This window comes from Drosophila bipectinata, chromosome 3R, assembly GCF_030179905.1.
Source record: "Drosophila bipectinata strain 14024-0381.07 chromosome 3R, DbipHiC1v2, whole genome shotgun sequence".
NCBI classification, from domain to species: domain Eukaryota; kingdom Metazoa; phylum Arthropoda; class Insecta; order Diptera; family Drosophilidae; genus Drosophila; species Drosophila bipectinata.
The window spans coordinates 9723154-9736318 of NC_091739.1; the positions used below are offsets into that span (position 1 = coordinate 9723154).

General features: G+C 44.8%; 5 protein-coding genes across 6 annotated transcripts; 2 read left to right on the forward strand and 3 right to left on the reverse strand.

Moving 5' to 3' along the window:
• The first annotated feature begins 4 nt into the window (after window positions 1-4).
• On the forward strand, window positions 5-1541 carry LOC122321645 (venom protease-like). The gene is made up of 5 exons (XM_070282151.1): window positions 5-421; window positions 489-604; window positions 666-775; window positions 830-994; window positions 1055-1541. Exons 1-5 carry the CDS (start codon window positions 76-78, stop codon window positions 1491-1493), a joined length of 1176 nt encoding a protein of 391 aa, XP_070138252.1. The 5' UTR covers window positions 5-75; the 3' UTR covers window positions 1494-1541.
• LOC108121029 (gelsolin) lies at window positions 1528-7717 on the reverse strand. Of its 2 annotated transcripts, XM_017234933.3 has the most exons (8): window positions 7600-7717; window positions 6170-6462; window positions 5482-5674; window positions 4577-4651; window positions 3920-4115; window positions 2153-3864; window positions 1965-2090; window positions 1528-1755 (listed from the first exon to the last, which is right to left on the reverse strand). In XM_017234933.3, the coding sequence occupies exons 2-8, from the start codon at window positions 6208-6210 to the stop codon at window positions 1696-1698; spliced, it is 2403 nt and encodes an 800-aa protein (XP_017090422.2). In that variant the 5' UTR covers window positions 6211-6462; window positions 7600-7717; the 3' UTR covers window positions 1528-1695. The 2 variants fall into 2 exon arrangements, with proteins under 2 accessions (XP_017090422.2, XP_043068344.1); XM_043212409.2 differs by lacking the exon at window positions 7600-7717 and having other exon boundaries at window positions 6028-6170.
• Window positions 7718-7969: 252 nt separating this feature from the next.
• On the reverse strand, window positions 7970-9961 carry abs (ATP-dependent RNA helicase abstrakt). The gene has a single exon (XM_017234935.3). The coding sequence runs from the start codon at window positions 9886-9888 to the stop codon at window positions 8032-8034; it is 1857 nt and encodes a 618-aa protein (XP_017090424.1). The 5' UTR covers window positions 9889-9961; the 3' UTR covers window positions 7970-8031.
• Window positions 9962-10168: 207 nt separating this feature from the next.
• Window positions 10169-11367, forward strand: IscU (Iron-sulfur cluster assembly enzyme). The gene is made up of 3 exons (XM_017234940.3): window positions 10169-10382; window positions 10547-11077; window positions 11174-11367. Exons 1-2 carry the CDS (start codon window positions 10296-10298, stop codon window positions 10922-10924), a joined length of 465 nt encoding a protein of 154 aa, XP_017090429.1. The 5' UTR covers window positions 10169-10295; the 3' UTR covers window positions 10925-11077; window positions 11174-11367.
• Window positions 11121-12106, reverse strand: LOC108121038 (uncharacterized). The gene is made up of 3 exons (XM_017234942.3): window positions 11949-12106; window positions 11560-11757; window positions 11121-11496 (listed from the first exon to the last, which is right to left on the reverse strand). Exons 1-3 carry the CDS (start codon window positions 11974-11976, stop codon window positions 11438-11440), a joined length of 285 nt encoding a protein of 94 aa, XP_017090431.2. The 5' UTR covers window positions 11977-12106; the 3' UTR covers window positions 11121-11437.
• Between the last annotated feature and the right edge of the window lie 1059 nt (window positions 12107-13165).

The window sequence follows — 13165 nt, forward strand, 5'->3', positions numbered from 1 at the left end:
TGATGATGGGGATTCACTGATCGGTGGATGCTTTAGTCCGCTCCCGACACTCGCAGCGTTCGCAGGGCTTTCAAGATGATCCGCTTAGTAAACAGATTTTTTTTGTTCCCGCTTCTGATATCAATTTTTGGACTGTGCCAGTCCGAGCGCCACGCACCCTACCCCCCACCACCGCCACCGGACCGCGCGGGGATTCATTTTCCCATGGATCGCGATATTCTGTTCCCGGACTCACACGGGCCGGAGGAGCGTATGTGGTTTCGCATAACCGAGTTTAGTTTCGACCGGATGGAGAACCTGCCCGAGCCGAAGCACAAGCACAGCCACCCACCGCCGCGTCCAGGCCAGCCCTTCCCCCCGCCCCCTGGAGACTTTAAGCGGAGGAATAAGAACCACAAACGACGTCGCATCTGCGAGGAGAGTAAGTAGTTCAACGACGAGGAGATCCGATCTTTAGTGAGTCATTAGCTGATGCCTTTGTTCCAAAGAATACTCGGAGTACGTGGAGCGAATCTTCCCCAACGACACGGCAGTGGCAGCGGATGCAAACGATGCCGACTTTGACGGACGAGTGTTGGCCAGGCCGGGACAATACCCACACATGGTAAGATTAAGCTTCTCAAGGGATATCAAGTGAGTCCTGAATAATAGTTCTGTTCTTGCAGGCCGCTGTGGGCTTTCAGACTGAAACTGGGAGCGTGGACTACAAGTGTGGAGGCAGCCTGATCAGCGAAAGCTTCGTTCTGACTGCCGCCCATTGCACCTCCATATACGAGTGAGATAGTCCCCATTGATTCCCCTGCCCAGAGTCAGACTCTCTTTATTACAGTTCGGTGCCCCAATGGGTGCGCATCGGAGACCTCAACCTGGTGGCCGATGAACGGACAGTGGAGCCCCAACTGTTTCGCATTCAGGAAATAATGACTCATCCCAGCTACAACAAGGAGTTCTACTATAACGACATTGCTCTACTGCACCTCGAACGAGATGTGGAGTAAGTATTTCCGAGTCCTGGCTATACATCTTCAACTGCAATCCAATATTAATACGCCAGATTAACCGCCTTCGTGAGGCCCATCCGCCTGTGGATCTTCTCGGAGCTGCCCACCACTATTGCCTTCGCCATGGGCTATGGAGCTACGAGTTTCGCAAAAGCCATGACGAACCGCCTCACGAATCTCAACCTGACCATCGTACCGAACACCGAATGCAATACCGAGCTGCCGGCTCTGGCGGAGGCACCTAATGGGGTTATGGACAGCCAGATCTGTGCCCAGGACTACATCCTCAACCGCGACACCTGCCAAGGCGACTCGGGGGGACCACTGCAGCTTAATCTGCCAGGTCGTCGGCGGCGACAGAGAATACACTACCACCTCATAGGTGTAACTTCGTACGGGGTATTCTGCCGCAGTAGTTATCCTTCGGTTTACACTAGAGTGTCCTCGTACTTGGATTGGATAGAGCAAGTGGTGTGGCCCGATTCTGTTTAAACCTGTCAAGTTAATAGGGAAAGTAAATAAAGTATTTTGCTACATTTATTAGGTTTTATATTTATTGGGCTCATTAATATGGATTCTGAGTATAGAACCGAACATTTGTTCGTTTATTTTACGGTTAAAATAAAGTTACATTTGATTTGGGCAAAAACAAACAAATTTTTGGTCAGTTTCGCTGAGAATTGAATGGATAGATCTACACCTTGTTGTTGGCTTCGAACACCTGCCGTAAGACGTCCTCGTAGGCGGGAAGGTTCTAAATTTCAAAGGCAAAGAATATATACATATTAATGCTGGGACTTAAAAGTAGAAAGTCACACAGAAAGCTGGCATTAGTACTACTTACGAAAACTTTTAAGAGTGTTTAGTGACATGGATGAGTTCATGCAATTTAGCAACAATGAAACATTAAAAAGCGAGAAGAACGTATGCGCGGATATCTTATGCAATCTTTGGCCCACTAACCTGCCAATAGTCATCATCCCAGGCGGGGAACATGCGCTTGAAGACGCGAGGCTCCTTTCCTTGGGGCACACTGATAAGGCTCACGGTCTCAATGGTACGGGCGGTGGGCTCCACTCGGATGTAGCGCTGTGAATAAACAAAGGTCTTAGTCCTAGAAGTTGAAATAGGGGTTTTCCTAAAAATCAAACCTTAGCCATATCCAGAAGCTTGGATTTCTCCTCGTCAGAGGCACCAGATCCCACCCACAGGTAGATCTCGTCACCAGCGTCCAGAAGCATTACGTCGTCGGTGTCCAAGTCCTCCTGCTCGTACTGAGCCACTTCCTCGACCTTCACAAGTCCCTGGGGAGTAATGCGGCAATGGAAGAGACGCGGCTCCAGCAGGGGCGCGCCGCTGTCACCAAGGCTGCGATCATACTGGCCCTCGCCGTTCAGCTCCTCCCAGAACTCCTCAGGCTCAGCACCCTCCTCAAGCTCCTCCAATTCGGCGTCATCCCAGTAATTCGAGAAACGCTCAACAGCAGCCTTCTTCTCGAAAGCGGAAGCGCCCAGTCCGTTCCAAATGTAAATCTTATGCGACTTGGCCGATACGAGGGCGAAGGCGTCGCCGGAGGCCAGCGATGAGCTGTCGGCGGGCACTTCACTTGCATGAATGTCACTCTCCACGGTACCGCGGATGCGGAACAGCTGCGAAGTAACCGGCAAAGCCGTGTACGAGGCCAGCAGCTTTCCCTTGAAGATCTTGTAGAAGTGACGGGGCTCGTGCCCCTGGGTTGTCAGCACCAGCAAGGCATCATTTTCCGCGGCGAGGTTCTGGCCTTCCTGGAAGGCGCGCTCCTTTACGGCGACAGTGGCCTTTGCTCCCTGCCACACGTATACAATGGAACCCTGGTCTCCGTTGTTGGCCTCGTAGCTGTAAGACAAAACGTAGGAGCCGAAACCCAGCAGAGGAAGATTGTCCTCGAAGGGAACGGTGTTAACCAGGACCTCGCTGGAACCGGCCTTGCCCACGTACTGGGTAATAGATTCAATGGTGTTCTGACCATGATCAGGCATGAAACCGATGGCGCGACCTCCACTCTTCTTAAGCTGAGTCACAACCGCGTCAATCTCGTCAACATCCAACGAATCGTCGGAACCGATGTCCAGAGCCGAGCGGATGAGGCGAGTGTGGGCCATGCCAGCATCGCGCCACGTGGCGAAGTATTGCTTGAATGGAGCGGACTCGGCGCCTTCGACGATGCGGTGAATCTGGGTCCAAGCCGGGTACTTCTTGGTGCGCAGGAACTCCTGAGCCTTGGCCATGGCATCGGTTTTCTCCTTCGGGGTGGCTCCCTTTCCAACCCACACGAAGATGCCGGATCCCGTGTCCAGAATGAAGCAGTCACGGGTGTCCAGCATAGCCTGGGTCAAAGGTTTCTGGCCGATTGTGTCCACCTGTAGCTTGCCACTGGCGTCGCTGACCTTGTAAAGGGTCACAGCCGCAGCATCGGTCCTCTCGAAGGCACCGTCCTCATCAGCAGTCGACTCCTCAGGTACCTGATCAGCCGAACCGGATCCAAGCACATCGAAGAACTGCTGCTTGTCGGTGTCGGTGCTGAAATCGTCGATAATTTGAACGCGGGCACGTCCATTGTGGTCCTGATCTCTGATCTGGTTGGCGGCACTGATCGCCTTCAGCTTCTCCACACGCTTGGCCTGGGCGCCCACATAGACGTAGATGTCGCTGCCGGCATCCAAAATGAAGCAATCTCCCTTGTTCATCGACGAGACGGAGAGGTTGACTTGACGGACGCGCACATTGCGCTTTCCCTTCACCTGGAAGAGACGTTTCTCGCCCTGGGCATTGGTCTCCACATGTTTGAAGCCAGTTCCGACTCCACCTTGCTCATAACGAATGCCTGCAAGAATAAAACTATATTAATAAAAGGGATATATAATATAATTCGATCTAACCATTTTTGAAGTAGCCAAGGAACAGCTGCGATTCGTGGTCCTGGACTTCGCGATGTTGGACAGGTGCTCCGTTGAGGAGATCATCCAGCTGGACGGTGAGAATAGCGGCTGCGCCGGCCTCATCAGTAGATGTTTCGGATCCCAGCCAGAAATGGACATCCCAGGAGAGTTTCTTATCTTTCTTGTTTTCAATGGTCTGCAATCAAAGATGTATTTTTATTATTTTCTGGTTTATTCGGAGTTCAAAAGGATATTAACTTATATTGGTTTTCTAAATATTATTCCTTTGAGAAATATAATCAGAAATTGTGTTCCCAGTTGTCGAACAAAATTGAGAATTAAAATCTAATAATAAAAATTTATTTCTGGAGCCCCAGGGAGGAATACTTCCTAGAGGCCCAGTTGAAGGCCCCGCTAATGTTTGTTTTCCCTTTTTAAAATTAGAATCAATTATGTATCTTATAATATTTGCTGTAACTAACTCGAACAATAGATTTCATAAAAACTGCGGTTTTTAAACTTGCTATTTAAGGCAATGTTTTAATTATTCAACGAAATCAACTCATATTTTAGAACAAGGTTGTATGACTTAATTTGTATGACTTAAGTGACTTTTATTGAATTTAATTGGGGAATAATATAATAATTTATACTTACATTCAGAATGATAAAGGAGTCCCCAGTAAAGAACTTTCCGTAGTTATTCTTTGGGTAGGCCACTGGCTCAAAATTCTAGAGAAAATTAATAAAACAGAGTAAAAAAAAATTAATATTATTTGGAAAAATGTGTTTCCCGTGCATTGTGTTTCTGCGAGCAGTCAAAACATTTCATTCACGACACCTCTCGCTTTCGTTTATAAACACAAAGCTCCTTCTTTCGAACCTAATAAATTTCGATGATGTCCGAGTTAATTAGCTCGAGAAAACCGACTTTCAATTTAGCCATTTTGCATATAGACTCTGTATATCGGACGTGTTTATGCCCATATGGCAGCCACATTGCGTGAGTTCAGCGAATGGAGGGGAAATCCGAGGCACGGACCACCCTTTCCGTCCGGTCCGGTGGATCTCCGCCACTTTGGGCTTACCGGCGAAGTTGTTCCGCTGCTCCACTGCCCTGCCTGCTGGCTGAGCAGCGCGTTCGTGCGTGGGCGGCGAACTTTTCTCCAAGCGCTGTAAACAAGCGCCAGCTATTTATACGCTTCTTTGAACTCGTGCCGAGAAAGAAAAGGGAACTTTTGTGGAGTCTTCCGACTTTGAGATACCTCGCAATACTATCATTCGAAGTGTTTGCGTGAGAGATAGATAGATTTGCATACAGTCCATATATTTTTGTTTAATTGGGTATATTTTTTCATGAATTTCATCCATCCATATAGACAGATTTATGGGCAAATAATGAGTATAAAAATAACCCTATTATTTTCTATATTTCTTCAAAGCCAAACAGAGCGCGTGGCAAAAAATTATTTTAATAAGCAGTTGACCAGCTCTGGCTTTCTTCGAATCTATATCTAAATTATCTATATTTAAATATAATTCCCCCAAAAGACACTACTCACCTCGATGCGCCAGATCTCCAGACCGGCGGAGCGGCCAGCGTTGGCAAAGGCGGGATGCATGATGCGTCTACCGGGCTGTTTGGCGTTCTGGCCGGAGGGCTGGATCTGTCCGGTTTGTACGGGGAATGCGGGTCTGGCGTTTAGAGTGCCGGCTGAGCAAAGAGTGGCCGAGAGGGCAAAACACACCAGAAGGCTGTAAACGGGCAAAATGATAACGGTTATCCGAGGTAAATATTGACTTTTTCGGATTAAAGTGTGGCGTATAAAATAGACACAGTAACAGTTCCTACTTCCCGATTCGCAAATAATTCCCAAAACTTCTACAAATTAGATTACAATAGACTCATTCTGGATAAAAAAAATATGTATCATCAGTCATCTAATTGCGCATGATTCATAGCCATAAAAGGCCAAAAAGTAATGGCCACGCCAAAAATGACAAGGCTAGCCTTGGCCATGAATACAATTACCAATTTGAGAATTCTAAAGTATACACCTCGTGCTTAGGAGCTTAGGCTCCTAAAACTTTTAAAATACGACACTTACTTTCCCTTTTGACAAGATGCTTTCGCTGGGCGAGATGAGTAATCTTGATATTAATATTATTTGCACAAATGAACTGGACTTTTCCCCGATTTGCCGGAATCTAGTGGATATGACTAAGTTGCGAACTGCTCGCTTGCATTACCTCGAGATGACTGCCATGCTGAAGTCGCCTGGCGCTACCATTTCGCGTTTCGTCTCAGTCCCGTGTGGACGCCGCCGGTACTGGGGGGCTGGGTTTGGGGCGCTGCCGAGAGCTTTGTTTATTGTTGCGATAAATATAACAAGTTGCGTGTATATATCGTGTGTGCCCCGATGCCTGTTTGGGTGTTCGTTGTTATTATGTATTTGCCTTTGTTTTTATCGCCGCGTTTGGCTTTTGTTTCCAGCTCAAACAGAGATGATTGTCCCCGCTGATCCCAGTGGAGAGCAAGTAACCTGTAATCATTAAGAGAGTCAACAGGTTAGTTAAGAGCTAGTTCTACAACGCTGAGAACTCTACCAAGTGCGCATATCGGTCATTAAAAATTATAGTTTTCTTGTGAAATGTGTTTGCCCTGGGCAGTTTTAATTAAAACTCCCCCAAAACTTGTTTAAACTGCGTTATTTGATGGCTTCATTATGTGTCGATTATGGCTAATAAATTGTATCCACATATGTACATACATATATTTAAAACTTTAAATTCGCTCTTCCTAGGGGCTCCTAATTTGTATGATATCATTTTCGTAGACATGGTGTGAAGCTTCGGACGAAGCTGGAAACTAAGATGGCACGCATGTTTTCGCAAAATTGTTTTTAAAGTAATTAATTTTTTGTAATTGCTGCTAGGCGGGTCTGGGAATGATATCATTATTGCTTATGCCGAATGGCAAGCCCATCCAGCCCTTCCTTGAAACTGGGTCAGAATCATAAAAAGCCAAAAAATATGCTTTTTTTTCGTGGACTTTTTTGAGCCAATTCAAGTTTAAGTTTAAGTTTCTCCCCAGGCCCCAAGTATACATATGAATTTTTTGCACGGGACTCGAATATCAAGTATGTAAGCCTGTATTCTCAAAACGTACCAAACGACACACACAAATGTACAACTATGGAACTAAACAATAAGTGTCGTTAACAAATGTCAGAAAACGTATTAATCACCATTAATAAAGAGTCAAGTGTCTGTCATCAAAGACACCCACGTCAACGAGAACAATTATTAATTAGATGAGTTTACTTTTAAAAATTACACTTTAAAAACTTTGGAAAATTGCGTTTTTATTTTTTTATAAATCAATTTCCTGTCAATCCGACTGAAATACTGATAACCGCTTCCGTTATGCGCCTCAGGTTTCAACCTCTGGTCCAATTCAAAACAGTTGATAAGCTCAATCAAAAGATAATTAAATGGAATTAGCTCAACAATTTTATAGTTCTGATGGGCTTGATGGGTTTTTTACAATTTTTATGTAATCCACTTACAAGAGGTCTGTAAAACTCAATTCTTTTGTTGATCAGCAAACTACAACTTTCAGATGCTATCACCGATCCAAACGGGACTCAAAAGTTCGGGGCAAACAATCAAACACTTACTTTTAGGTCAATACGATCAGCTCGATCGATTTGCGCCTGAGAAACCCGCTAAATACTCGAAAGCGATGCACGAACGACTGGCAGCTCGCTTGAGACACTGAACAAAAGGTAAAGCTCGTCTTCGCTTTTATAAAGTCCGCTCAAAGCCGAGTCGTGATCACGGCGAGCCCGTCCGCTCTCCGGGGTCACAAGCGCTCTGATGATTGATAAGTTAAAGCTCCGTGCCGATAAGAAACAATTTTGAACTGAAAACTGTAAACAGAGTCAAAACAAATAGGAAAAAATCCCGAAATAAGGTCTGACCTCTAATTTTGATTCATCTTTGTACGTTCATACATACATATATGTTTTACTTAAAGGAACGCTAAGATATTCCCCAAGTCTATTTATTCCATAAGTTACAGTAGCCTTAGAATTACAGGTGTAGACGATCTAGTAATCCGCTGCAGTATTAGACAGATAGTCGCGACGTCCAATATTTGAAGCTTGCTTGTTCTGGACGGCCTCCAGTTTGGGACACTCTGTGATCCGATGACCCAGACCGCCGCAGTAGCTGCATCCATGCGAGTCTCCAAGATCCAAAGTGTGCTCGGCTTCTGGGGCCAACTCGTCCAGGAACTCGGGAACCTCTTGCTTGGCCTCGATCAGCAGGTGTTTCAAATCCAACAGGACGGACTGCTCGGTGATTTTGTTTATCAAGGTGGTAGCCAATCCCTTTGTGTTGGATCGACCTGTACGTCCAATACGATGGACATAGTTTTCAATGTCGTCGGGCATGTCGTAGTTGATAACATGCTGTACGTTCGGAAAGTCCAGACCCTTGGATGCCACATCGGTGGCTACCAACACGTCTTTCTTGCCCACGCGGTATGCGTCGACGGCGCGTGATCGCTCCTCTTGATCCTTACCGCCATGAATAGCCACTGCTTCCACACCTTTCAGCAGCAAATACTCGTGTATGCAGTCCACATCCTGTTTCTTTTCCGCAAAGATGAGTACGGGTGGTGCAGTCTTTTGTAAACAGTCCAGTAGGTAGACCACCTTTGCCTCTTGCTTAACGTACTCCACCTGCTGGGTGACGTTCATGGACGCGGCTCCAGCGCGGCCCACATTTATTGTAACTGGCTTCACGAGTGCAGATCGAGCAAAGTTCTGAATTTTCTTGGGCATCGTGGCGGAGAAGAGCAAGGTCTGTCGCTGCCCTTTGAAAAATGAGAATATGGTGCGCACATCCTCCTCGAAGCCCATGTCAATCATCCGATCCGCCTCGTCCATGCACAAGTAGCGGCACATATCTAGTGTGAGGATTTTCTTGTCGAGCATATCCATCAAGCGGCCAGGGGTGGCCACTACAATGTGTACTCCACGGGAGATGACGTCCAAGGCCTCGCTGACTGGCAACCCACCCATGGCCAAGCAGGAACGCACCTCGGGCATGCCGCACGCCTGCAGATGCTTGCTGTAGTGTTGGATGATTTCGTGTGTCTGCTTCGCCAGCTCCCGCGACGGGCATATGATCAAGCCGTAGGGACCTTCATTGCGTTCGAAGGGCAAGCTGTACTCCTGCTCCAGGGCGAACATGACAATAGGTAGCACAAATACCAAAGTTTTTCCCGAACCCGTGAAAGCAATGCCAATGAGATCACGCCCAGCGAGCACAGTGGGAAGTCCTTGGACCTGGATCGGTGTGGGCGTTTTGATGCCCTTAGCCGCAAGGCCGTTAAGAATTCCTTTGGGGAACTTCATCTCTCGGAAACTGCAAATAGGTGGACTGGGGTTCTCTCCCTCCACCAGGATTCGCATCTGCTTTCGGATATCTTGTCGCTCCTGCTCAGACATGGCCTCTATGTATCGAGGAGGTCGCCAGGATGTTTTTATGGGCTCCTCGTATTGTATGCCTTTGGCCAACTCGGCCACGCCCATCAGGGCTTTCTGCTGGGCAATGCTTTCCATGATTTTCTCCTCCTCGCGAAGCTGCTTCTCCACGGCGCTAAGCTTCTTCGCCTCGGCGATTTTCTTCAGCTCCGTGTGCTGATCCAACAAGCTTATTTTATATTTCCGGCCCCATGTCTCGGCATCGTGAGCTCCCTGGGAATCGTCGTCGTTTTCATTCTCGCTCGATGACTTGGGTTGCGTCGTTTCGGAGGCAAGCTGCACAACCCGGCCGAGCTTCATCATGTGTTGCTTCTTTCTCTCCTTGACCGGCACGTAAGGCACATAGTCGTCGTTATCTGGCTCTTCATCCTCGGAGGACTTGGAGGATCTTCGATACCGCTTTACAGAAGTCATGATGAAAAACGATCCAAAACGTAAACAAACGAAAACTTGACATTCACATTGAAGGCGTTAACAATGTGGCCAGATATATTAGGAAGAACTCTTTAACTTAAACTATTTTTCCCTATTAGGATTTTGTCCGCTTTTTAAGTTGCTACAAAAATTGTACTCTGTAATTTAATTCAATTTAAACTAGTTTTTAAGAAACTTAAGAACATTAAAGAATTTGTAAAAACTCATTAATGTAACAGGGTGATTACGGCAAGAGCAAGAGGAATATACCGCCCACGAAAAACGGTTACACTAACAGCTGATATCTCGCCGACAGTAACACGCAGAAACCGTGTGTTTTGCTTTCAATTCGAATTTCACAACAAATTCTTGGCTAATTATTTGCTTGAAAAATAACAAAATTGAAAATGTCTTTGGTTCGTAACTCATCCCGATTATTGCGATCACAGTTGAAGCGCGTCCAGAGCGTTCCTGTGGCATTGTACCATGAAAATGTAAGTCCCCTATCTGTTGCCGCACAAGGTCTTTCGTAATATCTAGAACCTCTAGTATAGACTACAAAGTGTTTTCGTTTTGATAAACAGAAAATAAGGGGCACGTAGCTGATAAACCCGCCAATGGCTTAATCAGTGACTAACAAGTGTCTGTTTATTGACAGGTCGTTGAACATTACGAAAACCCGAGGAACGTGGGATCTCTGGACAAGAAGGATGCCACTGTGGGCACAGGGCTGGTGGGTGCTCCCGCCTGCGGCGATGTGATGAAATTACAAATCAAGGTCGACGAAAATGGCAAGATTGTGGACGCCAAGTTCAAAACCTTTGGCTGCGGCTCAGCTATCGCCAGTAGTTCGCTGGCCACCGAGTGGGTCAAGGGAAAGTCTATTGACGAGGCTGGAAAATTAAAGAACACCGACATCGCCAAGGAGTTGCGCTTGCCCCCTGTGAAACTGCATTGCTCCATGTTGGCCGAGGATGCCATCAAAGCCGCCTTAGCCGACTACAAGGTCAAGCAGCAAAAGAAGCAGGGCAACTGAGCGTGTGGACCGGAATCTTTGAACATTGAGAAGCGCAGCGCTTCGGCGAGTGCGAATACTACTAAACACAATTATAAGTAATCTACAGAATACAATATACATACTATATATTTACTTGGCATTAGGTCGTAGTTTGCTATAGATCTGAGAGTGGTGAGTAGTGTGATTCGAATCAAAATTGGATGAAAATCTATTGTTTTCATTCTATCTATTATTGATAAAAGAATGATGATTTTTTATTCATTTCAGATTGGTCGCGTGATTGCTTCGAGGGTATATGATAGAACAATATTCGATACTATCTAAAGGCTGGAACTGATCTGTATGAATGTGTTTGAAAGGGGACCTTTAGTCCTAGTTGTAAGAGCTGTTTCAATTTTATGTTCTGTTATGCAAATCTAAGCTTCTTAAAGAGAAATAAAACGTTCCCGTTGGAATAAAAATGTTCATTTTATTGCATCATTATAAACTGAAGTAATCTAGCACACAGAATCATTTAGTCCAACTGGGTATCTAGGAAAGAAGAACGCTGACTCCACCTCCACATTCGCCCTTCGATTTTTGTTCAAATTCTGAAAAAAAAATATACAAAGTTAGTTCATTTTAAAATGGATAATATAGGAGAAAATCCCTACGTTCTTCGGCATGATTGCAGTTGTAGTTGGACATGACACACGGGCTTCCGAAGGTAATCAGGCGCTCCTTGCTGGTATTCTTGGCTTTACCGCAAATGGGATCATAAGCGTCCCCACAGGATTTCACGCAGGCATTACCGGCGGGCTTCTTGCTGTCCTTGGCGGGTATTGCCACAGTTATTGCCAAAAGGCAGAAAGCTGGTAAAATGATAAAGAAACATTAATATTAATAACTAATAATCTTTTTTTAAAGACTTGTAAATGGGTTCATGGAGAAAGCCACATTAAAGCATAGTTCACAAATAATAGAACTTCAGGTTTATATTGCGGCGATAATCTAGGCTCTAATGTATGCCCTTTTATTTATTCAAAAAGAAACCAGTATTTACCCAGAAAGACAAACAGAGCAAAACGCATTTTGAATAGCAAATTTCCACGAAATCACAAATAAAAAATATTTGATCGACTTTTGCAAAAACCGGCTCCTCGTTGCTTTAGAAGTGAACTGAGTTTGACAACGAGATTCATCACCTTTATATACGACGATAGCCCGAAGCCAGGCTCATAAACAATAGACGACCTCCCACAGATACAAGCTCAGAAGCGCTGGAGAGCATATAGGCGATATATGAATATATAGACATACAGCAAATCCGATGGGAATCGTATCACTCACCTCAACCCACACAAAGAAGAATTGATGGGGACTAAAAAACATTCAAGTAAACATAAAGTGCACTGTTTGTGCCTGCCCTGTGGGATGACAATAGAAGCTCAACTAGATGATGGTGCTCGGGCAGCAATTTGGATATATAATGGGTTTGATCAGGCTAAATCTGAGCATAGGCGGTGTTTTGAGTGGCACGGGCTGCCGGTTGGAAGCGGTTATCATTACACGCTTTTCAGGCTTCCTCCATCACGGTCCTTACAAATCCATTTCCCAAAATTTAACCGATTTTGAACCCGATTCAACCTGGAAACTAAAATTTGTGAAGGCGTAGATCCCTCCCTCAATCATTCGACATCAAAATAAGATACTTGTGAACTTATCCAAAAATGGATTATTTCGTAACGCCTTTAATTAGCTTAATTCGTTGTTTTTAGAGTCCACCTTAAAGTGGGAATCTTGTCAATAATATATACTTGTTTCGTATATATTACTTTTGATTAAAATTTGTTTACTTTTATTTATTATTGCCCCCAGTGTGGGTTTCTGAAAGCATTTTAGATTGGAAAAATACCTACATACATATATATAAATTAATATATATTAGGCGAGTCATGGATGTCAGAAATTATAAATGCATTATAATCTATTGGTACAAAATTGGATTGATTATTTTTTGAATACATTTTTGCCACCAATTATAGATATTTTGTTTAATTGTCTGCTTTAATATGCAAAGATTGGTTAATCTTTTAAGTTAACGAAGAAACAAATCTAAATATTTAATAAAACAAAATAATGTAAGCATTACAATTTATAGAGACAAAACATATTCAAACAATGTGATAGTCATATTTTGCAGCATAATCATATATTTTTAATCTTTTTCTTATAGATCTATTTAAAAAATTCTGTTGTGTCTGAAGAATAGCGAAACGT